This window comes from Anopheles darlingi, chromosome 2 (assembly GCF_943734745.1).
Source record: "Anopheles darlingi chromosome 2, idAnoDarlMG_H_01, whole genome shotgun sequence".
In the NCBI taxonomy this organism is placed as follows: domain Eukaryota; kingdom Metazoa; phylum Arthropoda; class Insecta; order Diptera; family Culicidae; genus Anopheles; species Anopheles darlingi.
Window position 1 is genome coordinate 66,418,557 of NC_064874.1, and position 25,687 is coordinate 66,444,243.

A 25,687-nucleotide genomic window follows, 5' to 3' on the forward strand; every position below is an offset into this window, starting at 1 on the left:
CAAAGATGCTCCCGGAAAATTTATTATGGCTGACGGGGTAAGTTAACAGACCGCGGGATTACAATTCTAACATCACCTTCTCCCCCGTCACCCGGCGGAAAACAATGAAATAAATGTATCCTGGATGTCCGGTGGTATTAATCTAGGTAGCGCAAGCATTGATACATTGGGATCCCTACCTCCTACACGCCACACACTGGTAATAGACCCGGTGAGCTATTCCAATCGTTTCCAATCTGTTACTTTGTTTTGCTCACCCGTTTATGCAAATCTCGGATATCCTTGGGTCCCGAATGATTAATGCCGCTAACGGGGGAGCGTGGAGGTGAACATTCGTTGTTCTTTCCCCTCTAGTAAGGCGAACACTCCCGTACAAAACAAGTCCTTTCTTGTCAGATGGCGAACGGTTTTGTAGCCCGGGCTGGCCCGCTGGTTAATAGGAACAAAGCGTACCAATTTCAATCCTGCCACCTTCCGGATCGGTACAAGATCATAGTGTGTGAAAGGTTACCTTCAACACCATACTACCATCACGCCGCTCAACCGTATCGATCGTCTGACCCACATTTTTTCGTCTTCCGGATCACTTTCAGTTTCATCGGGGTCTGCCTACGCACGATGGGCCCGAGCTGAATCAGGGCTGGCTAGCTGGGGCATTGCTGGGGCGAAATCCTTTCCAGCAACCCCGAGTGGTGACATATGGATTTGGTGATTTAACATTTCGCGCCGAGCGTGTAAAACACGTACCCACCAGGCACGGTGGTGTACGCGCTCCGATAGAGGTCATTCCGATTAATGTCCGCACGTTGAGGCACCGGCGGGATTGTTTATGATTCTCTGGACCCTGGAAACGCTCTGGGGCAACGTGCAAGGATGCATAATATAGCAATGGTGGTGGCATTTCTTGTTGCATCCATTCGTACCTTCCACGTTAAGTATTGCTTCTGGGAATTTCTTACCGTTCATCCAACAAATGGCCACTGTTGGCCATCGGCCGCTAATTTATTGACTGCAGATGAAGTGAATACTGCTTCCGATGGCATACGGAACGGGATTTGACCGTGAAGATACTGCTTCGGGCGCGTATCCGGTGTTTGTGCTTCGATTTGAACGGGGAATGCAAGTAAGGACGTCCTTAAAATTGGCATTTCATGCGCTGTGTGATGAGTCGCATCGCGTGGCGAAAATATTGTAAAGTTCAATTAGCTTACGATACGTTGTACCACGTCTTTGCCACAATTTTACATCATTGGAGCACGAGGTGGTGCTGCCAGCGCTGAAACGATGCATATTTCTCGGGTTTACATGTGACCACGGCTGTCGGCGTCGTTACGCCAATGTTAAACTGAACGCTGGCACATAACCACATATGCTTGCCATCACAATAATTTAAGGAAAAGAAGCTATCGCATTACCATTTAAATGGCCCTCTAGTTTAACAAGCTATTTCCAACCACACAAAGGCAAGGTGTGACCCCCTACCCTCTGGTCCCATGCATGCTGGGTTCAAACTGCTGCTTGCTTATATCGCTAAATGGTTCCCCGCGGTTCCTTAGAGACAAGAGACAAGGTCATAGACAACGGCACAGTACGTTGACCTGTTTCAGTCTCTGTCTCTGTCTCTCTCGCTCGCGCTCTCGAGGGAGTAAGGGTCCGCTATCATCATTCCCCCCACGGGCTGGGGTGAGCACGCTCAATCGTTTACGACATATTTAACATACTTTTTTGGGATAAGCTTTCGCCCAAATTGGAGAAGCGTTCGTTGCGTATTTCCCTTCTGCTTACCAGCGGAAGGCTGCTGTTTGCTATAGGATACTGTGATTACTGCGTGGATTAAGCGACGAGATGACGTAGTCGGTGACCACGTGGTGGCACTGCAGTCGTTACCAGCTCGCTTCTACTCGGCTCTATGCTTTGCCAATTCTCAAGGCGCCCCGGTGACGGGTCGGTCTCTTTTTGTTGGCAGTTCCTTCCCTCGCATTGCAACCAACGGTAGCCGCGATTACGCTGGAGGTCATCGATTGTGCCGGTGAAGGAATGTTGGAATGCGGTTGGCGTAGGTCCGCCGAATGGTTGTGCTAAGAACTATTGAGACGATTTAGCGTTTGGATCGGTACACTGTATAGCCTACAGGCTCTAAGTTAAAAGCATCAAGGCTAAATAGTCAAACTCCCTCGTACAAGCGGTTGTCCAAAAGTGGCATCTTGTTTTAAACATTTTTTGATCTCATCTCATAAAAACACTCGTTTCCACTCCTTGTCGCAAACACTGCCTCTTTTGCGGCATATTTTTCGCACCCCTTTATAAGGGGCGATTGCTTAATCAATTATCTCTCCAAAGTGGTTCCGAGGGTGACATCGTTTCAGCTACAAATGGCCACTCGTAATTCGCTGACGCTGACTGGAATCGTCTAGAAGGGTGTTTCAATTATTGTGCTGCCTAAATAAACGTAAGAGACACTCGCTTGTCTTTTTGGGGGCCGCGCGGAAGATGGGGCGTCCCTGTCTCTATCTCTGCGCTCGTTCTCCTCCTCCGCGTCAACAGTCTGGTTGATTAGAGCAAATGTTTCGTTTGTCGTGAGCATCATCGACAAATGTTGCGAGTGGCTGCTGATCGTTGGAGCTGTTTCGGTTCCCCTGGCTGGCACTCTTCCGCAAGACACCATTACATGGCGGACTTGTCGGCGGGTTGGCTGGCTGGATGGCTGTTTGTCTGGCTGGCTGACCTTTGATCATGCCTGACACTGCGAGCTATGGGCGTGTGCAATGGGAAAATATGATCGTCACCTTCGCTGAACCGGATCGTTCCGGTGCAGTAATCTTTTGTACGGCATCCGACACAAAGAAACCATTTAAAGGGTTGCACTAGCTACCGCACTGCACCGGCGCCTGGTGATCTGAGATCTCTGCCACACTCCGCGTGGTACCCCGATCCATGCAAATGATGGTCTTTGTTTTTGGTGGGTTTTTTCTCGTTCATTTTCTTCACACCAGTGGGCCATAATGAGTCTCCCGAGGGGGGACGCGCGTGTTAGCAATAAACAACGCTCCACGGTTTTGTCCTCGGAATGCTGCATGAGATCCCCTGAAACGGTGCTGGGCATGTACGGGAGACTAAAGGCGCAGAGCGAGCGGCGTTCGTTTACGTAATGTGAATCGTTCCAATTAGAAAACAATTAAGCAACTTAAGATAAGCTCTTGCGCTGGCTGGGTTTCGATTCGACTTGCCGTGGTCGTTGCATAACAAAAAAAAAACCCAGCTTATGCGGCAAATTGAGTTTTGCTGAACTCAATATAATATTTAGTTTTTAAATGAAATTTAATAGATTATAAATTATTATGTATAAATCGCTCCCAATTGAAATGATTTATCTACATCAAAATGATATTTTTGTTCGGCAAAATGTACAATCTATTTTCAGTTCATTTTTGAATCAACCTATCAATTTCCCTGCTCATTGCAAAATTGTTTAGCATACCATGCTCTCTTATGTGGCCCTGCTCCATGCATGCTGATAGCTGCCGATCACGTTTCCTACGTTGAGTCTTAGACACAGAGCAACCATTCAACCACTGCCATCGGTATCAACCCAGAACGACATTCCAACGATATCGCGCTTGGGTGGGAGTTATAAATGGGTCTATCTTTCAGCTGCTTATTTTAGAACTGGCCATGAAATGCATGGACTTAGAAGTTGGAAAATGTTCTTTGTGTCAGCTCAACTGTCACCAATTAAATATAGTCTTATAGATTCTTACCCATTTTTGATGAAATTAAATAATTCCTACCAATTATTGAGCACCAGAAAATAGCTGAAGTATTTACAACGCACTAGAAAAAGAATGTCAATGTTGCGTCAACATTCCGACGATGCTAAAGTATTTGGTTTGTGTAACCTGTTCCTAGGCTATTAGACACCTTCTCAACACTGTCAAAATGGTCCAAAACGCTTTAGATCACTTACTCAACAACGATATCATGAAGGAATATTTAGCAACTCACGACAGTTCCCGACCGGGGACTTGTTTCCACTTCGCTGACTTGCGCCACGTTAGCTTGTTTCAATTAATTTAAGTTCTCCGCGTTGAAAGACCGCCATTCGAATTGCGGTTCTAATGAAGCTAATTGCCTTCGCTTCTTCTTCACCAGCGGAATCGCTTGTGTTGTGCCCCCCTGGTTCTTTGGCCTTATGGTAGCTAACCATGGAATTCCTGACGATATTTTAGAGATTACCACTCGGGCGGTGCTTGACCGAAATGGCAAAAACTTTATGAGTTCGTGGCGCTCGGCACTAACTGCGGCTCCTGTCATTAATGATGCTAATACTCGCTAGATTTTCCATCGAATCATCGCCTTACACAGCTCCCGGCCCCTGGACTTGGAGCAAAGAGAAATCCTGCTTTTACATTCCTTTTAACTCTGTTTTAATGTTTTAAGCTTATTCTCTGTATTCTACCTAGCAATTGATCTTTAGTATGCCCTTTCAAAGCGAAATGTTCGGTACTGGTTACGGTGTATCGTTGGGAATGGTGAGTTTATAAAGTTATCTGCGACAACTTTTACAGTACCTTAACATCATAAAATGTCCTTTTATGGTGCTTGCATAACAACCGCACCCATCTTTGTCGCTACCTCAAAATTTCACAACCAAATTTGATGATAACGATGGACACGCGGTTATGCTCATGTTAACGTTTGACATACCGGCACAGTCTTCCTGCTTCGCCAGTCACCATAGACCCAGTTTAGCCGAGGAGCTGGCAGGCGATGTGGTGTGGATACCTGAGACCAACAAGGGAGTGTTTTATTTACCGTCAAAAATGGCAAATTTTGATCCATCTTTTATGCACCATTTTGGGTCCTTTTTCCATTTCAAACTTTTCCTGCGCCGCCTAGTTGCGTCGCTTTTGACGAGCTTTTGAACCCACGCGGATCGTAAAAGATGTCAGTTTTTACATGTTTTTTTTTCTGGCATCTGTTTGTTTTTCTTTAAACTAAGCTATGTTTCGGACATGTCTGCTTTGAAGAGAGGAACACAAGAATTGGAAAGCGGCACCCATTCTGACCGGTTTGTAGATTATTTTACATTTTTTTTGGGGTACATACCTTTTCTTCGGTATTGACCGCGACCTATTTGTTTAATAATTAAAAGTTGCATTTCGAGTTTTAAGGTTTTCGGTCCTAGAATAGAGAATCTACTGAGAAGGATCCCAAAGTCTCTCGATTTGCCTCTAGTGAACCATTTGGAGCCGATGTTTCCTTGAGGTAGTGCCACATTAACATTTTTTTAACACACTTTTAAGCCATCGTAATGCGGGACAGCTGAGTTCGCACAGTACAGTGTAATAAATCTGCCGGTTTCTGCATGATATGACTGTCTGTTTCACGAAAAACGAGAAAAAACAACCAAATTCGTGCTGCGGCATCAGATCTCTAATTGTCCCATAAAGCGTCTGCAGTGTATGTTGGCCATCAGCCAAACACTGGCATGCAATGCGAAAGAAACAAATAAAAGTCTCCAAGTAAAATGCGTTTCTCACACGCACACTCCAAACTCCACCGGTACTTCACGTGCCACTGTGAATGCAAAAACACATTAAAGCCACGGCATTTATATGGGAATAACGATGTGAAGAATAAAATAACAAAAAAAATAAATAAATGATATAACTTAGTGCACTACCTGCTTGATGGTTGCCATGTATGCGAGATATTTTTTGCAGCAACTACGCCCATGGGAAAATAAGCTTGTGTGGACAAGCTACTAGTAACTGTTCTATCTCGTAGGAATTGCGGCTGAAGCAGAGATCCAGCATGGATTCTTTTATGCAATTCTACCATCTCTAGTGACCCGCTGGTCAGGCGTCAGGCATCCGAACGCCAATAAGAATCGCTATCAAGCGCATGATCCTCTTTGCTTTCCGCTCTGGCTCTTCGATAAGGTTCATCCGCACTCGGGACATGTAGTGTTTGGGAGCGAAACGGCTCAGCAAAACAACGACTCTGCTATCGGCCTCCGGAGCAGAGGCGCGCTGCACAACCATCATGTGTGTTATCGCGCCTGGAATGCGGGTATCACTCCTTCGTGTTCGCGAACTCACCCACCCACCATATGCGTTTGCTATTGCGTCCCATGAGCTGTCGGGTGTTTGCATGGGAAAGGGGCATTCAATCATCGCTTGCGTTTGCTGGAAAACCATTGACAGCAGCACCCCATTGGGCCGCGATAAGAATCCTATCCATGAAATTCTGGAATATTCGCTCCCGGAGCAAGATAAACACACACAACGTCGCGTGCGCTGACTTTTGCAGCATTATTATTTGGCCACCACCCAACGAACAGTCACCCTAGTGCGGTCATATCAAGCACAGCATGTCGCCACAGTAGCGTACGGTATAGATTTGCCTTTGAGCCACTGGCGATTGCTGGTCAACGCATGCTTCGAGATGCTGTCGTAATCTGGGTACGTCTCCACGTCAGCTGAGATGTTGCGACGGTTTCGAAGATTTGGTTTGCACATGAGATGATGGTTCGGATCCCGATTGAAGTGCGGCGCAAGTTGAGCCCCTCCACTCCCATCGGATGGTACTATGCTTGGGGCTATGTGATCATAATCAATAGGTTATCATTGACACACACACACACACAAACACACGTCACAATGACGAGCCAGTCCGTATGTGCGTATGTGTACACGTACACGCTGAAATGATGGTTGTACAGTTATGTAATAGATTCCGGAACAGTCCTTAGCGAATGCGAATAAACCCTTTCGATGTGTGTTGGCACGCCTCACTTATCATCGTATGAGTGTCTGTGTGTGGTAGTCCAATTTACTCACATCACCCGGCACGTGGGCAAACTCGCGGCACACGGATGGCTTGGTGATGGCGGGCAGTTTAAAGCACTTGTTGACCCACTATGGTGCTCTTATCTAAGCTCTGACCGACCTCTAGCCCGGAAAGGAGAGGTAGCAGCCGTATGGACGTTTGATGAGGAGCGGTTTAGCGAGGCGACTGTTGATCATCTCTCGCCCCCTGAGAAGCTGGCATTTGAGGGCAACCTTTTTCTGTACCATCCTCTTGCGATCGAATGACGTCCGATCGAATCGACGTGTTTGATCACATTGTTTCATGTAGATAGTGTTACAACTTATATAATATCAGCTTACCGATGGATCACGTTTCATCGGTTCTCGCACTGATGATCGATGGGGTGAGCTCGCTTGTACTTTGAAGAATCCATCGGAACAGAATAAACCAAACATTTGTGAGATTTTACAAATGCGCTCGACATTTGGCCGATCTAATTAGCGAAGGTAACCAACGACTGATCGCAACGGTGAATGCTTTCCAAGGTCCGCTTCCTGCTCCAGCGAAAGGTCTTTCATTCCAAAGAAGGTTCGCTATGGTTGCTATCCATCGTAGTAGCACTACGATTGGAAGCTGATAAGCAAAAAGTGCGAGGTTGGTAGAGCCAAGAAGGTGCCTGCTGTGGGCTGACGCTTTTGTGGGGGTATGGTGTGGCGGCGCATTATGAGATAATTTTACGTACGTTAGCCCCCCACCCGATTCCAAGGTGAAGCAACGAAGCATTGCAAATTTGCGCAACTCCAAAAATAACACAAGACGCGCCACCTTCTCAACGCCGCCTTAAGGCGAAAGCTTACCGCGCTAGATACGCCGAAGAAGTAGTAGTAGAAGAGGGGGTACGTAACGGTGCGCCCACGGTTCTGGCTGGATTAGCAGATTCTGTTCCGTTCCGTGATTCCGTTGGAAGTTTGCCTTCAACCATTGGCCGTTGGTGCTATAGAGTTCTATCTTTTTCGTCTTTCCATCATCCTCAAGACACTTTGAAGTCAATGTCTTATGAGGCTTCGTTATGGTTGCTGGCTGCTAGCTGCTGCCGTGGAATGGCTAGAGACACTCCCCGTGGTGGAGTGAAGCATACGTCACTGTGCGCGTACCCGTGTCGGCGATAAAATTATGGCAACAAACTTTAAAGTAGATGCCATAATTAATTGTATTAGAGAATTTACTTAACATCTTCGCGTGTGCGTGTGCAATACGCCACGTGAGTCTGTTGGTTTAGGAGCCCGGGAGCAGATTTGCCCAGCCACTGTACCGACCGGTGCCGTAACCATGTTTGAGGCTAACATTTATTATGCAATCCTAGATAAATGATGAATCTTAGGAGTACAGCCCCATTTCGTCTTGTGTTCAAGTATTCCCCCCTTTTTAGGATTTTGGAAGCAGCGCGCCGACTGTTTGATATCGTTAAATTTACATCCATTTTTTCGTCCATGCTTATCAAATACCTGGGCTGGGAGTCCGTTATTCCAACACGCATTACCATACCGTGTACAGCACTATTCGCCCTCCTTCCCGATAACGATAACCGAGCGCTTTGGCACTCCCCTTGGTTGGTGACCTTTTGGCCACAATTAGCTGTTAGGGGCCGGCACACAGCCGACTGGGTGAAGTGTGCGTTAATGGGTGCAAGCAATGACACACCTGGTGTCTCGCGCTCGTAATACAGCGGTACAGTGGTACAGGCCACACGCGCGCCCTTACGACCACCGAGAGTTGGCGTAGAGGTTTGCATAATTTATTGCCGGCCAAGTGATACAATCTGCCGAACCGCTGAACCCCGGGCTCCATGTGCGTGGCGCATGTAGGGTATAGTGTTTGCCATTCCCCCATGGGTGTGACTATTTTTGAGTACACGCAGCCTGCTAGTAGGCTGCTGTCCATCCAGTGTAGTATCGTACCATCGTTCGATTATTGTTCCCGGAACTGGCTAACGCAAATAAATTGAGAAGAAAATGAGCATGGTTTATCATGATGCCGTTGGTGACACAATGTTGTACGCGGCGCCCGCAGTGAAAGAGAACATGGACGATACTGCGGTGCGGTACTTTGTTTTGGCCGCGCTCCACACATGCAAACACTCTCAAGCGGCAAGCACAAAGTGTTTCCTTAATCCTATTGTTTCTGAAACGGCGGTCATCGATGCTTCGCTGCATAATGCTCCATTCTTTGGAATTTGTCACTCGTCACTGCTGATGACGATGACTTTCGGGCATACGATCATTGTCATTGAGTGAGGCACCGTCGCAGTTGGGTATGGTGAATGTGTTATGCGACGGCGACGCTGGAGAACACCGGTGCCAACCCAGTAGACGATGAATAATCCAACAGTGAGTGGCCACGGCGTTGACAGCGCGGTTGGAATCCCCGAAACGGGCTAGGGAAACCCGTGATTCCGTGATTCATGCTTGTTTGTTTGGATGGTTATCTACGCACGTGTCCGAAATGGGTCAAATTAATGTAAAAGCGAAAAACCTATTGGTCGAGTGTGATATAAATATTAGCATCCAACCGGATGGCGAAACGAAATTTCATCTTTTTTGTCTTTAAAGTTTAGCTTCGATCGGATCAGGGATTGATATGGTAAAAGGCAGGTTTTGATGAAATCAAATCATCAGCACCCCAGCAGCCCATTAATCCGTGGAAATTTATCGTTTTAGCTGTGATAACCGTGCAGCAGTGGTTTTTCCGGATCTACATTTAGCTTCACTGTCCGTTGGAAGGGGAAGCATTCTTTTGTTCTGTCGTATGAGAGAAGCGCATACCTTACCATCATCAATTCATCGGGCCAGATTTATCCATCCATGCTACTGGCGTCCGTCCTGATTTACCGACGAAACGGCCTCCGTCGGATGGCAATGATTGTGCAGAAATGAAATTATGAATTATCGTTCCGACGTACGAGTTAGGCGCCATGTGTCTTGGTAGGAGTCGGGCTCACCGTACCTCACCACAGACGACGGCAAGCGAAGAGAAAGCTGGAAAGATGGAATGTCTTTTCGGCAATGAATGTTTTGGGACAAGAGCACACGTACCTTTAACCTGCCCCACAAAAAACCCATCTTCTTTAGTGTGCTGAGACCCGGCATTCCCCGTCACATCCTGGGTGATGCCGGAAAAAGGATCGCTTGGGATCGGCTTCGAGTGTGAAGGAGGTAGCAGGAGTTGTTGTGTGCACATGACATCAAACCGGATCCCAAACTCCAGCTCAGCTCAGGCCTGTGCGCAAGTAGCAGTACCCGAAAGCGTGCGGTTGCCGGAAAAGTCATTACTCTGATCGCCCCTTACGCATCATCTTCATCTCCCTCAACCTTGTGATCCTGCCAGCCACAAAACTGCTACTGTCACTCGGTCCAATCGCAAACATTGGCGCCGTACCATGACATTGAAAAGGGAGAGTGAGAGAGAGAGATAGCAAGGGACTCACACAACTGCCTCAATCTTGGGCAAATAATGCCGTGCGATGTTTAATGTCCTGCCGCGCTAATGTCGCCTCGCCAACAAGACAAGACGACGACGGCGGCGGCTGTTGCTGATGATCTTTTTAGACAGAATGATATGCTGTTTCGTTCATTGAAAACATCGCGACCAAGATGCTTTGCATTCTCTTCGCCATCGTTCCAGAACCAGCACAAATCGACCCAATGGGGGAATCCCAGAGGCTTGGTTTGGATGATCATGGAGCAAAATGGAATACTTAAATAAAGAGAGGGAGAAAGATAGCTAGATTTCAATCAAACGGTATTTATGGAAATTTGGTTGAAAATATTCCAACGTGGAAGGTAGGTGGCCGGTCGGAGATTTATCGCAGTTGGGGGAGCGGGAAGAAAACTGGCGAGCCCGTCGGTTAAAGACTTTCGCGGTGGCGGTTATCATTAGTTTCAGCGGTCGGGCATGGCAGACAGCGCAGACAGGCGCTGCCATCAATGAAGCCGGTTGGTGGGTTTTTGAATGGCAATGAAGATGCTGCGATGCGAAATGGTATGGGATGCTGACAGCAAAACGACGCTTTGAATGAAACACATAATCGTGCGTAAGATGCAGGTCGTGCGGGACCCATCCATCATGCGGATGTGGTGTGTTTTTGGCGCGTGTTTTAACGAAGGTTTCATCTCCTTCCGGTCGATAAACGGCACGTTTCGGGGGTTTGGTTTGGGCTTGGTCCAAAAAACGATGACGGAACGGTCTCCGCCCGGTTAGCATATTATGGTGCATGAAACTATAAGATTGCCTTCGAGAGCAGCAACGTGTATACTGCATGATACTTTAACAGAAATTTAATCGATCATGGATCTGAAGTTAACCTTCATGTTACTACATTTACATGTTTGCCAGCAAAACACGAGCTAGTAAATACTTTAATGTTTATAAAGGCATCTCAATGAAGCATAAATTAAATTGCATGAACCAGCTATTTGCTAGCGAGATCATGTCATCTAATTCGCATGTTGAAGCGAATGGTGTTTCGTCCGTGTTTCGTGCAACCTATTTTCAAATTCCTCCTAACGGCTGCTACCGGGGTGAAGATGTACGAGATGCTCCACTTTTCAATCTCGTCTCTGCCAGATGCACACCCAGCACCGCGGGTATTCGAGCGAATGTGCACTAAATAGACCGGAATGATTCGAGAGGCGGCGAAGAGAGGACACACTGACTGACCCCCGTCGCTGTGGGATGGACAGACTCGGACATCTGTATTTTTAGTCCCCAATGTCCACAAGCTCCCCATGCCCATTCGTGCAGCATAGGACAAAAATGGAAATTCCATTGTGTGCCCAAAACCCCTCTACCCTACCCCTCTCCCTGTACGAGTGGATCAACTGAACGATGTATCCATATGACAGACTCCCTTTTGTGGTCGACCGTCTCCGCTCTCGATGACGATGGGTAGGGAACATATTCGTATTCGTATTCCAACACGGGCGAGCATAATGTTCGCCGTTCTTTGAAATCTATGGTTCGGTTTGGGGACGACAGCTGACGTAGCGTATTTCATAGGCTTGGGACCAACGCCTTGCCGCACGGCCGCCATAAAGGGCTGACTCGCTTCATCTCAGCAGTGGTCCGCAATTTCCAATAATGACAACTGAATTTCTGATGGTATTTCGCTGCGTTCCACGCATTGTAAATATCTTTTGCGAGTTCAAGAACTGACAGTGTAGAGTTTTTATTGAAAACCTGATCAATTCTGCGTTACCGAGTTCTATATTTGCAACATTTACCCCAATCATTCACACCCAAATTAACACTACCTGTGGCGATTGCCAAGCTATGGTAAACAAGCTTTTAAGACGACCAGGGCAACCGGGAGACCACCGTATCGCACTCGTTATCGCTAGTGAGGTGTCTCGAATCAACACTTAATGACGACGATATGATGACGTTCGGCGCACCACTCGAGGTAAATTTATTTTTTGGTTGGTTCATGTGTATATTCTCCCGGTCCCGGCCGGGGGCTGACTGTGGTAGTGATCTTGACAGTAGCGAGATAATCATCCGGTTGCAGTAGTTGCTCACCATTCAGCCGGATTGCCGGTTTTAACGTGCGTTTCCTGGTCATTTCGTGCATCCTTCTAGAGTTTTCGATCAAGTTGGTTTGCTCTCTTTATCCGGTTCCAACAAGTTCAGCGTTGTTTGAACACAATGATGTTAAGACCGCTTTGAGAGGTTCCAGTGCTTAAAAGTATCTTATTTGATTGCTGTTGCTGTCCGCTACATGCAGGCGTAACACGGTGCCAACCTGACATCCAGCACAAGTAGTCGAGAATCAAGATGTATTGGGCAAGCGAGATGTTGTCCTCGCTAGGATTTGTAAGTAGTATTCTTTGCAGTACTGCGCATTACTGCTTTAAAGTAAAATGAATCGTGCTTTAGAGAATCCAAAAAAGCGTATCATTTTGGAACCAACTGCGTCCGTAAAACCGAGCGCGAACGAGATGCGAACGTCGACAGGTTGTCCGTCAGCAAAACACAAAAAACAAGGCATTTCTATGGTTTGGCATGGTGTGACATCCGCCGTGAGATTTACTTCCCCCAGTTTTAGCCTTGTTTCACCGGTGCCGACTACGGCCCGGAGTATGCAAAAGATAAGTGTTTCGCAAAGGAACGACGTAGACACATACTCCTTGGCTCTTTTGCCGAGTGTGTGTATGCGGGGCAGGCAGAGGCTGTTTTGCTCAATGATTGTATGGTCCTAAGCAGCAGCTATGTGACCATGGCCGGTGAGGGGCGACGGCAGTGGCGGCGCTGCGTCGGCATGTATGATGCGAGGAAGACCGTGGCTAACCGATGGAAGGTGACATACTCGCAATGTCAGCAGCACTAGCAAGTAAACGACATCATACCTTGGCACGGTTTATACAGCAAAACAGACACATATACACACGTTTGGACAACGAGTCGTGCAGCAGTAGCAGAACGCAGGCCGACTACTATTATGCCGACGACTCTGACTTGACTGTCACTTTGCCTCAAGGTAGTCATCATCAGCTCCGGCCATGGTCAGCTTGCCTAGGCTTCATGACTCAGGCCGATGTGAGAGAGTGGCGCGGTGCGAGGATGTGTTTTTGTCGTGGCATTGGCCAATTCCTTTTAGCATTTTACGGTAGCTGGAATTCTTATCATTGCCATATCACAACCTCTCCGTAGCTAAGCTGGGAAGTTGGTTCGGTTTTTAGATCGCGTGAAGCAACAAACCATTCGCCAAAGTGTTGGCGGTTTAATTTCATTCTAAGCATTCATTTTTAAGTGGCGTTGACAAGCACTACGCGCGTTACATGAGACAAGAGCGGCACTGGTCGGTCGGTGGCCCGGATATGACTTGTCTTTCCCGGTTTATGGCAGATGTTATGGCACCAATTCAGTGTTCCCGTTCAAACCCTTCCCGGTCGATGGTGGATGACGGTGTAACATTGGTGGATGTCTTCTTGGCAGGCACAATGGTATTACGTCCAGTGCTGTACCCTGTGGAGTGTTACGTAATGGCACATACTTTTACCACTGTTCCAGAAAGGAAAGAGTTCCCTCATAAAGCTCGGCGTACAAGTGATTCTAAAACAAATGTTTGAATGAGCAATAAAAAAAGACGAGCACAAATGCCTGATTGATCCCGGTTCAAGGTGAATGAATGCTTGCTTATCTCCGTTGGATTGTAAATCCTACTCGCGGAATCGTGGTATCGATCTTATCTAGATAACATTAGACGTACCTGATAAACCTGGCACATCACATTGATAATCGCCTGATAGGAACGCAACGTAAAGTCAGGAAGCAAATCCAACAATACCGTTACCAGCGCCGTTGAGCTTTTGACAGGCAAATCGTCTGACTCAACAACGCTCTGTGAGACAGTTTGCGGCCGGTGGTTGCAGGCGCGTGATGAATAACGCGTTCCCGCGAAATGGTCATGCAAACCCGATCCAATCCAATCATCGCAACAATCTGTGTGGTTTGATTGTGATGGGGGGATGATGATGGTTTGGCCAGCGGATGGAAAGGAAGGTTTTGCTCTCTTCGCTGCTGCTGCTGCTGCTGCTGCTGCCGCTGAGATGACAGACAGGTTGCTAGGCCGCGATTGTGTACCGTTCCAAGTAGCAGATGATTCATTTTCGTATCTCACACCATCTGGCCGCAGCGTCGAAGTAATTTGCGTTGATCTCTCGCGTGCTTGTGGCATGATAGTGGGCCGCCGATACTACTGTGTACTCTGACAAATTAGAATATTTCCATCCAAGTTCCATAGCGTTGCGATCAGTGCCAGTCATTTCAAAACGATTGTATGATTAACATTCCATCGTTTTGTGGGGGCAGTTCTCTTATAATGGAACCCACCAGACAGTGCAACCTACAAGCAGCTATATGCAATCACGCAATCCACAATATACTTTGAATACGAGAACCAAAGTCTCGTTTCAAAATATAACCAAACATCTCAAAAAAGCACAACAAATCTAGGATCCCCTCCCTCCTTACAGCAGTGGGACTCGTGAAGGGCACTTCAATTACAAAAACTTCACAAATGTGGTGCTCAACAGCGCCGCCTTTGCAACGCTTTGCGAATGCATACATCGTGATTCCAGCGTGGGTCAGTATTTACCCAAAAATGTGTGCAAAATAAATCGTGAACCGAATGAGCAACATATCACACCGCTTAGCCCCTCAGTCGACGAGTGTACCTGTTATGGACATTTGTTTTCCGCGACACGCGAGTCAGCAGTGACCGATCGGAAATTTGCATCATCCGTGACGGGATGAGTCCTCCTCGCGTATGTATGGATATACTACACCGATCAGTACGCGTTTAGCACTTGGCGCAAGATTGGCGATGGTGTGGCTTCGGTGTGGCCTGGTTTTCGGTTGGTCATGGGCGCCCTATGTAGCCCCTGATGTTGCGTCATACCCGCGCACTCCTTGTTGAGGCATCCCAGCGTAATCGTCCGGTGAAACGTGACTGGAATGTTGTGATCGAATGTAGCCATCGACTGTTTGTCTCTTTTTCGCCGACGGCCTGCCTGCGTTGTTTTTTATGCTGCAGTCACAACCTCACTCCTTCAGGGCTTCCGTCACGGGCATGGACTTCGGAATCTTAGGCATGACGTGACACACGACCTCAGGACTTACTGTCGCCACATGCCGACCCGCCTGAACTGTCTCGTGCTGCTCAGCAAAACTGGAGGCACTTTAGCGATAGAGTATGGGTATTTGCAGATTTGCTAAAACTAAGTGAATTCTCAAGGACAACCATCGTATCTGTTATATAAGAATGTTTATTTTTGTGTTAGTCTTGTTGTTTCAATGACCACAGAATTCATAGTCTCGAGTACGCACGCATAAACATAATCCGGGATTGATGAATCTTATCTTGCAATCTTGACCTCAAAACAAACACTCCCGGCATAGGCTGTACTACAAACACAAATCAAAACAATACCTTCACAGGGAGGGACACCGCATATTAAACATGATGTTGACAGCGAAACGACTACCAACAATCACACTACAGCTCTCACTAAAAGCGCCAATAAATCCTCCTGGTTTATGTACCGCTGCTACGCCAGCGCACGAAATCAGCAGCTTCATCGCATCGCGGTTACCAGCTGTGAAGGGCGGCAATTTATGACGGTTTATGTTTGTTTGCGTGCTTGTGTTTTGCTCTCGTTTGGTCGTTGAATCCAGCGGGAGTGTGAAAATCGCACTCCGCACCCTTTCAAGGGCGCATTAAACATCAATCGTCACTCTTCGGTCACGTTAGGTTTACAGCTGATGATTTAAGATGGCTAATTCCGGCGAGACTGTCTTAGAAAACAAGCTAGACTTTTACGACGGTCGTCGTCTACGCGAGTACTCAGCCGAACAGTATCTGGCGCGCTTTAAAATCGACATTTTTCTCCCACGAACTCTTCCCAAAAGTTGGTTTATTGAGCTTGTGTGTGCGTTTACCGAGCGTAAACCGCAACAACCCAAAGCGCCATCTCAACCACCATGTTACCGGCACATTTCCGGCCATTAACGACGGACGTCACCAACGCCGCAGGCCCTTTATCTTGGTGACTAAATGGCGGAAATATGCGGCATGCTGTGTGGCTTCTCTCTTATCACCAACAACCATCGTGTTAGCAACGGTTTCACTACCGTCTGCGTGTTGACACATCGCGTCAGAAGAGCGAGGAAATGGGGAGGATCGTGAAGCGAAGTTCCACGTGCAGAAGGTTTCGCTTGCGGGGCTATTCCGTCACGATTAGACCGGCGGTTACCGATGTTTCCCGCTGCCCCGAACCCTCGTTTATCATCTTGCGCGAATGCGAAACACCTTAACATTCACTCCGAAGCTGGTCATGATTTGGTTTTTCCCTATTTTTTTTTTTTGTTCATTTTATTCTTTCTTCTCGGCGACCTTCCACCAATTCCTGGGTACCACGAATCGCCAGCCAAATGCTGCGCGTGTTAGCGCTAGGTGTCCTCGGTTGCTGTTATCAAAATCGATTCCAGTGCAACGATCACTGGCCCCCGGGAGCGATAAGATTCTTTACGGCGGTGGGCGTCGACCAATTTGAGCCAGCTGTCCAACGCCCACCCGAATTCCCGTGTCCGAACAGGAGTAGGCACCCCAAACACATACACACAAACGCTCACCTCACCGATGCGTAGAAGGGACAACGTCGGATTTATTTTGCGATTGTAGGTGGAACCATAAATAAAATCACAACAACCCTGGGAACGACGCTGCTTAGAGAGAGATGTTTAAGACGCTTTGACGAGTTTGGATGAACTGTGGTTACAAAATCTCTCGTCTTCCTGTATCATTTTTGTCGCAAAAGGTTTCTTCCCTTTTTTATGATGCCAGCTACCGAATCGTGCTTTTCCTTCTCGTTGTTCCTGTAGGAGGAGTGAACGATGGAGAAGAGCGAGGGCGCAATTGATTAAAACTCTATTTTTAGTCCCCCTGATCCCTTGCTTCGCCTATTAGACCCTTCAAAAACCCACCGGAACACTTTAACGGCACTAAGAAGGTAGTTAGAATCGATAAGAAAGGAAACGCTCAATAATGTGCCTCGATGACACACGAGCGGTGAAGGGTGGGGGTATAATCTAATATTGGCTTGCCTTGCCTTGCCTTGCCTCAAGGGTCCTTCTGCATCAGGCGGCAGCACCGGCAACAGCAGTAACTGGAATCCTTCATCGTCAATATTGATCCTCCAGGACAATCACAGGAACCATCGTGTGTGTGTGTGTGGGTTGGCATGTGCTTGCGCCACTAGTTTGCATCGTTATCCGATGGTCAGGCGTGACCGGAGTTTGCTGAAGCCTCTCTAATGGGAATATTGCAACAGTTTAAACTCGCGTGCTCCAACCAGTGCTCATTCGTACTTTAAACTAATTAGATTTTCTACCACATTTCCAACAGCGTGTCACCCGGAAGACGACCTTTTGCCTTACGGTGATGGCGAATTATTAATTCTGTCGTGCATACAACAACACGGTTGTCGTATGACTCTATGCTGTCGCAAAACGGGTGCTGTCCCCCATGATTGAGTGTATTGAATGGTGTACTCTGCCCTCTGCCGGTATGCTCCGAATTAGAAATTCATCTCCTTTGACCGCGCCTGGGATACACGTGTGTGTGCCACATGCATACCATGCTGGCTGGGCACCTGCGAGCCATTGGCCGGTGAAATGATGGTGCTACATCCCAGGCGTGCGCGCGCGTTATCCACTTGTTGATCGTAAGTCCGCTTTTCGGGTCGAAAGAAATCGCCCTTATGAGCTCGGTGAGCAATTCGTTTATTCCAACGAGTACCGGTGTGGGCATCACAATCCAGAACAGAGGCAGCAACAGACCCGGAGAGATATGCTCTAGATGCCGACACTGTATGTGTGTGTGTGTGTGTGTGAGTGTGTTCTGGTGTAGCACAAGTTATGCTAAATTGATCAACGCGCCAATGTGGCTGGACGAATGGTGCGGTAAAGGTGGTGGTTGGTGAGGGCGAGCCTTGGGCCCTCCACGTGTCGGTACCGTTCGCGTGTCGGTGTCATGGGCGGACAAGACGCGCGCTCCTCCTGTTGATCCACCTGATGCCGGTTGATTGTTGAATCGATTATTCACTTCGGCTGCCGCCGCCGCCGCCGCCGCCAACGACGACGCTCGATAGGCTCGATGGTACGGGGCCAGCAGCCGGTAGTGGTTATGTTGCCCGGGGGTTGATTGGTACGACATAAAATTACGCAATAGAGGCGCTTCGTTTTTGTTTACCAGCTTTCCTCCTCTGTATCCGCGGTGCACCCCGAGAAAGAGAGACAGAGGATACGTGTCTTATCAACTCATGGGGATCTACATGGGGACGCGGTGGGACCACCCACCGGTCCAAGGATGTGCCAGTGAAATGGCTTGCCAATCCGTTCAACCGTTTCCCCTGCTTTAACCATCGATAAAATAAACGGAAGCAGTATCGGAAAGTCGCAAAATGTCTGAGATTCACGGCACGGGTGTTCGCTTCGGAGGTTCTTGCTGCTGCTGTTGCTGCTCAAGAACAAGCAACAAGAGTGTTTGATTGTTTCTGTAGCTGGGCGGCGGCAGGTTCGTTCTCTCTTTTCGTTCTCGAGCCGCTCAGGTTGATTGTTTTCAATGTTTCCGCCGCTATGCCGCTGTAGCTCGTGCGAAATGTGTTGAGAGATGGCAAGAGACGTTTATTTATCGGCTTTCAATGGGCTGTTCATGCTGATGAATAAGTAAAATGCAATTTTCAATCGTATCTCGCAAACGGTGGTCGGATGATGGGACTAACGGGAACGATAGACAGACAGCTGGTGGGCTGTATCGGAAGTGATCCTGCATTGGCACCAATCACCATTTACGGTCAGCTGCTGTTGGAATCCATTTAGACAGTCATACTCTGAACCCTGGACCGTATAGGAGATACGATGACTTCAATTTGGAGCAAACATTATCCTCCCAAATGCACCAAACACATTTTCCACAGTCGTTTGATTGTACGAAATGTAAAATAAGAGATTGAAATTGTTCAATATCTATTTTAGCGCATTTCAATCTATGTGACTGTTTTCGTTTCTCGAACAGGTTTTCTCTTCACCAAGTGGTCTTCACCAATTGTCAATAGATAGGAATGTTTTATAATGATTGGAATGACGCATGAAGCTGAATACACCAATTTCAACTAAAAAAAACACATTATTTAGTTTGAACGAAAGCAATCGTGTTCAAAGCGTCCCACCGAGCGTCTCGCAGTCGGGTATTCATTCATTGTAGTAGCAGCTAAACCGCGTCCGGTGCGGTAGTTTTGCATTATTCAACAGCGCGGCTGATGCTGCTGATGTAGGAAATTTACTGCAGCAATGCCAGCCATTCCCTTCATACCAGTGGTGATTGGTCTATGGTGTGAATGCTAAAGATAGTTGGAGACCAATTTTCGCAAGATGCTAGACGGCCACCGCCCTGCAGCATAAATTACCTATTCATAATGCACACGCATTGTTTGCCGCCACTCTGGAACATGACGGCCGAGGTTGCTACCGTAACTAGGACTTAATTAGCCTAATCTACATTTCGATAAAAGAAACTAACCGATCGTTTCGTACGTTTCTTGGTCAGTTATCGTTTATAGAACTACATGTATATTCCTCATACGCAGGAGGAAATGTGGGAGAAATATCGATAGTCATCTACCCTTCGTAGAAATAGAACCTAATACATTGGAACAACATTTATTTTTCAAAACATTTTGCTAAACATACAAAGGAAACAATGGAATTCCCATTCCCATTTAAGTTAAAGCTTTTCGATCTGTTACAGATATGGGGCAATCAGCGAACAATCTGGCGCACAAATTGTTCCCCTGGTTTGCATTTACATTTACCAATTGAGTCACCTGTATATGAGCAGCAAAAGCAGATTATGTTTGTAAATTATGGTCTGTTCCGTTGCACATATATTTAGACCGATGTTTCATTTCTAGCCATTTTCGTCTATAAATATCTTAAGAAGAGTTAAACTTGAAGGGTTCTTCAAATAATTAATATAACATAATGAGTCTATCAATTAGCAATACTGAATCAAAAACACAAATTTCTTTTTTCAATTTGCTGAATCAAAAACACAAATTTCTTTTTTCAATTTCCATCCTGTCATGATGTGAAATTAATTTATGAGAAAACCGAGAGGCAAATAAAAAGTCATCTGCGGAAGAATGAATTTATCCATCTGAAAGGTGAATAACTTGTTAGGCTAGTTAATTGTTTTTGCTTACAGAAGTACCACCCTGTTCGTGTCTTCCGACAGCATCAACACCCAGTCCTGCAATGCTCAGCGCAAATTAATATTCACCTGTTAGCCGACGACAAATAAGTTTTTATCATTATCGTGACAATTTTCTCTCTCTCTCTCTCTCTCTCTCTCTCTCTCTCTCTCTCTCTCTCTCTCTCTCTCTCTCTTTCTCTCTCTTTCGCTGGAATGCAATAAAAAAGGAAAACCCCAAGCTTCCATGTCACTTTTCATATCCCTGTTGGGTGAAAAGCTATTTTCAGTAAAAAAAAAACCTTTGGTGAACGCTCTCTTACCGGCGTTCAATGAAATTTATGTTTCGTAGTTCAACTGCGATTAGGGAGATAAAGCGGTTATTACTGGTTTATCGCTTTGTATTCGTACTTGCACACCCCCTGACATTGACTGGAATTATTTTTTTATCTTTTGTCCTTGTCCATTTCTTGCTTATTATACATTATTTCTACTTCTAAGACAATGATTTGAGCCAAACAAATATTATTTTCGTTTCATCACAGACCTGCTACTTTCGTGGAAATGTACGAGATAACAGTTGGCCAGGGACGTAAAACCGCTCAATTGTGGTAGAGTAGCGTTATTGATATGCTCGGCCGCATCAGGATTTTCCACTGTTCAATATTTTACTCAGTAACGACGACCTTGTGGGCAATTTATGAAATCAAACAATAAAGTTAGCTTTAAGACAATTAGTTCTATTTCCGCGACTTAACATTATGTCCTATTGTTACTTCTTCCGCAGATGTCCGTGGAACAATCGCTGGCGACGCGGCCACATCGGCCAAAGTCGGACAAGGAACGCAAGATCGGTCACAGGCGAGTCGGTGAGGGTGGCGAGATTACGTACAAAAAGATTCAAACCACCACGATTATGGGTTCGATACAGCTCGGCATCCAGCATACGGTCGGCAGCCTGGCATCGAAACCACGACGTGATTTGCTAATGATGGACTTTTGGGAGCTGGAAACGATATCTTTTCCGCCAGAAGGCTCCAGTATGACACCCGCACATCATTATAGTGAGTTTAAGTTCAAAATTTACGCTCCAATTGCGTTTCGGTATTTTCGTGACCTGTTCGGCATTCAACCTGATGATTTCATGGTAAGAATAAAGATAATGAACATGATCTATAGCTTAATTTATTCATACCGATTGCATTCATATCCGTTGTTTCTCTTTTACTATTGCAGATGTCCATGTGTTCAGCACCACTAAGAGAGCTTTCGAATCCAGGTGCATCCGGTTCTATCTTCTACCTGACCGATGACGATGAGTTCATCATTAAAACTGTGCAGCACAAAGAGGGCGAGTTCCTACAGAAGCTGCTTCCCGGGTAAGCGACGTTCTTGACCGCAACCCAGTTTCCTTTTTGGCTTCTTATTAAATCAATCCGCTTCAATCTTCTTCAGGTACTATATGAACCTGAATCAGAATCCCCGCACGCTGCTACCGAAATTTTTCGGTCTCTACTGCTACCAGTGCAATAGTAAAAACGTGCGGTTAGTCGCCATGAACAACTTACTTCCCTCCTACGTTAAGATGCACCTGAAGTACGATCTCAAGGGCTCGACCTACAAACGAAAGGTTTGAAACGCGCGTGAAGTTGGCGTAATGATTGTTCAAATAACTGAACCCTTGCTCTTCTGTTGTTTTTTGCTTCCATAATACAGGCAAACAAAGCGGAACGATCGAAATCGTCGCCCACCTACAAGGATCTTGACTTCATGGAGCAGCATCCGAATGGTTTGTTCCTGGAGGCGGAAACCTACAGTGCACTCATTAAGACCATCCAGCGCGACTGCCGGGTGCTGGAGTCGTTCAAAATCATGGACTATTCGTTGCTAATGGGCATTCACAATCTCGACCTGGCGGTGAAAGAAAAGCAAGAAGCTGCAGCCAAGGCGAGGTCTGAGGGCGAATCGGATTACGAGGACGCACCGGAAGCGGACCAGTACATGGTACAGGAGCGTGAAGAACAGCGTTCCACTGCACTAAACCGGAGCAGGTAAGATGTGAACCAGATTACGCTACAAGATTGCCAGTATAGCATAAATGACCTTTGCATGCGACCTAAAACACGGTCAAATATCGGTCCAAGCGCTTCGGAATGTCATAATTGCTGGGATGTGGCTTATTGACGTTAATTAGCACTGCAGTTAGTGCTTTTATGAATGTTTTTTCGGTTCCGGCTGTGCAAACAAACATTTAACATTCATCTTTATTGTTTGTATTGCGAGCTGTGTTTTTTAAAATGTGTATTATTTGTTGTATTCGTTTGTCTATTATACATCCAAAGAAGGGCATAACATGCCATACTACTTTCGAATAGCGAAACTGGCTTTTGTTAAGCATACTCAATAGAGCATGTTAAAATAGGTTTGGTGTGCACAATAATAATTCAAAGAAATTGTATATTTATCATGTGTTCATAATTCATAATGTGTGATTTATCATAATGGAAGCCTTTCCGTATTGTTTTTGCTTTGTATAATTGAAAATGGACGATAGACGCATATCTCTATGTAGCCGGCTTAAGATGGTTTTGTAGCTGGTTTAAATGAGATAAGTTTTTGTATTTAATGTTCATATTAGTAGCAAATATGCACCTACACGTGAAAACAACTACAAAACATTCAGCTCATAACAATAGACAACGGCGCGTGCGACCTGCGAATCTTACGAATGCCTCAAACGGTATGTCGTTTGATGAGATCGAATACCGTTGAATTACTTTTCAGGATGAATCATTCTTAAATTGCTAGCTTCAATAAGGTTGTCAAGTACAGCGCCTTTTCGAACTTGACTGTGGAAGACTCATAATTATTTACACGTGTTTTAGTTATGGCACTCAAATTATGCGTTTTGAGTTAACAGAATCAACAGAAATTGCAGCCACTTCAGAGATCTCTCGAGAAATACTAACTGCAGACCATTCGAAGAACGTAAAGAGATATAACGATGTCGTTTCTCAATGTATATTACACTCACCAACAATAACACCAGCAACCAACAACTGCACTCGATGTGTCTTAGTTTCTCAGGACGTCAATATTGCTGTGCCATTTCCCGTTTTCCTACACCTACAAATTCCTTTATCCTACATCTACGAATCCGTATTCATCGACACCTTTCTGGCCTATTCCCATCCTCTGAATGATGTACAATAAGTTTCGTTCATTTCGTTTCTGGTCCTAACAGCTGAGCCAAGTGTTATTAATTGTCAGCTCACTCACGTATTTTGTGAAACAGTTGTTCATATGTTACATAATCATATGCAGTGTTAAAAGGAAGAAAAAAATGTATTCTTTATTTATGATACGCGTATCTCTTATCTTCCATATTTTGTTAGCGATTATGTTTAGCTGTTTCAATTCAACTTCTATGTTAGATGAAAGCACACGTGTCTACTACTCTGAGAGGACCGTTTGTTCACATACTGGTGATGAGTTATGGTTTATAGAAGAAAAAGATTTTTTTCTCAACCTTAACCGTCTTCCTTGTTCATTGTTGTATTATTCTTTTCCTAACTCTTTCTCACTCTGTCTCTCCATCCCTGACGATAACGGATTTTTTGATCGGTACAGTCACACGACCTATGGAAAGTTGCTGCTTAGGTATGGTTTCAGCTGGTTACATGAAAAAAGTTTTAAAGCTGATATTACATCGACGATGTTGAGTTTCGTTTCTAATCGCTACGTAATCCCGCTAGTCTACAGAATGTCCCCTTTTCGATTGGTGCAAAGTTTAATGTTGTAGGGTTGACATTTTCGTTTGGAAATATGAAAATATGATAGGAAAGAAATGCAAAAGCTAAATGAAGGAAATAGCTCTCCCGTTCGGCAAAAATAAATACGTTGCCAAGAAATGGGGTCATCGGGTAAACCAAATTATCATGATAACAAAGCTTTTCGTGCAGCGTGGGCGTGGAGAAGAATAATGATGTTTATCTTTCCTTCGTGAAAAGATAAATTATTTTCAAGGTGCATATTGAAGTAAAAATATTTGATAAAGTGATTGATTTGATTAGTAATTGAAACATTACATTGATGATAGCCTCAAAAACTGTACTAACCAGACGGCTGAGTTGCAGACTATTTAGAGCTTCAAATGCAAGCCTTGCGTCTATCTTGTGTATTATTGAATATTGTGTAATGCGCCTCTTTCATTTACCATTTTCTTTTGTCTACATTTCAATAGGTCTATCAACCGGCAAAGGCTTGTTGCGCATTCGACAGCAATGGAAAGTATTCAGGCCGAAAGTGAACCAATCGACGAAGAGGATGATGTTCCGTAAGTGGGAAAAATGTCGTTCGTTCTGAATTGAGCACTCATTAAACATTTTTCGCACCTTTGGCTCTTTCCTTTCTTTAGTCCCGGTGGCATACCTGCACGTAGCGAAAAAGGCGAGCGGCTTTTGCTGTTTATTGGTATCATAGATATTTTGCAGTCCTACAGATTAAGGAAAAAGCTGGAACACACGTGGAAAAGTATTATTCATGATGGTGTAAGTATTGCTATACAATGAAGAATCAATTCATTTTCTTTTAAATTCTGAAGTGTGTTTGTGCCAATTAATTAATTTTACTATATTCTTCGTTCTACAGGATACTGTTTCGGTGCATCGACCTTCTTTCTATGCACAGCGCTTTCAGGACTTTATGGCCAAAACAGTTTTCAAGAAGATTCCTTCCCGTAAGTTTCATTTTTCAATTGTTCTGGTGAAGGTGGCGTTCCATCTGTGATGGACACCTAACTAAAGCTAATCAATAAGACAGATGTTCAATGTAAAAGAGAACATTGTTTTTGACTACAATAATGTTGGTGCTAAGTTTTAGTCTATCTTGCCGGAACAGCAGTACATCTGTCGTTCGCATACATAATACGCTAATATTCATCTTTTAGACGGTTGTTGTGGCATAATTGGTAATTTCAAAAACAGTAATACTAAACATTTTCCTTCACGATGCAGCCAACGTAATCACCATTCGCATTTGATACTATTTCTAATCCAATTTCCTGAGTGC

At 45.6% G+C, this 25,687-nt stretch overlaps 1 protein-coding gene across 11 annotated transcripts in view; it reads left to right on the plus strand.

Annotated features, from left to right (window-relative positions):
• Nucleotides 1–25,687, plus strand: part of LOC125949805 (phosphatidylinositol 4-phosphate 5-kinase type-1 gamma) — a 43,632-nt gene that overhangs the window by 2,577 nt on the left and 15,368 nt on the right. For 10 of the 11 annotated variants that reach the window (XM_049677166.1, XM_049677165.1, XM_049677164.1 and 7 more), the window contains 8 exons: nt 1–37; nt 21,405–21,764; nt 21,854–21,996; nt 22,073–22,247; nt 22,334–22,668; nt 24,861–24,953; nt 25,035–25,167; nt 25,268–25,355. The exon at nt 1–37 is cut by the window's left edge and continues 10 nt beyond it. In XM_049677166.1, the coding sequence (XP_049533123.1) occupies nt 1–37; nt 21,405–21,764; nt 21,854–21,996; nt 22,073–22,247; nt 22,334–22,668; nt 24,861–24,953; nt 25,035–25,167; nt 25,268–25,355 (1,364 nt within the window). Of the gene's footprint in view, nt 38–12,252; nt 12,682–21,404; nt 21,765–21,853; nt 21,997–22,072; nt 22,248–22,333; nt 22,669–24,860; nt 24,954–25,034; nt 25,168–25,267; nt 25,356–25,687 lie in introns of those variants that run through there. The other variant, XM_049677168.1, reaches the window with a different exon arrangement.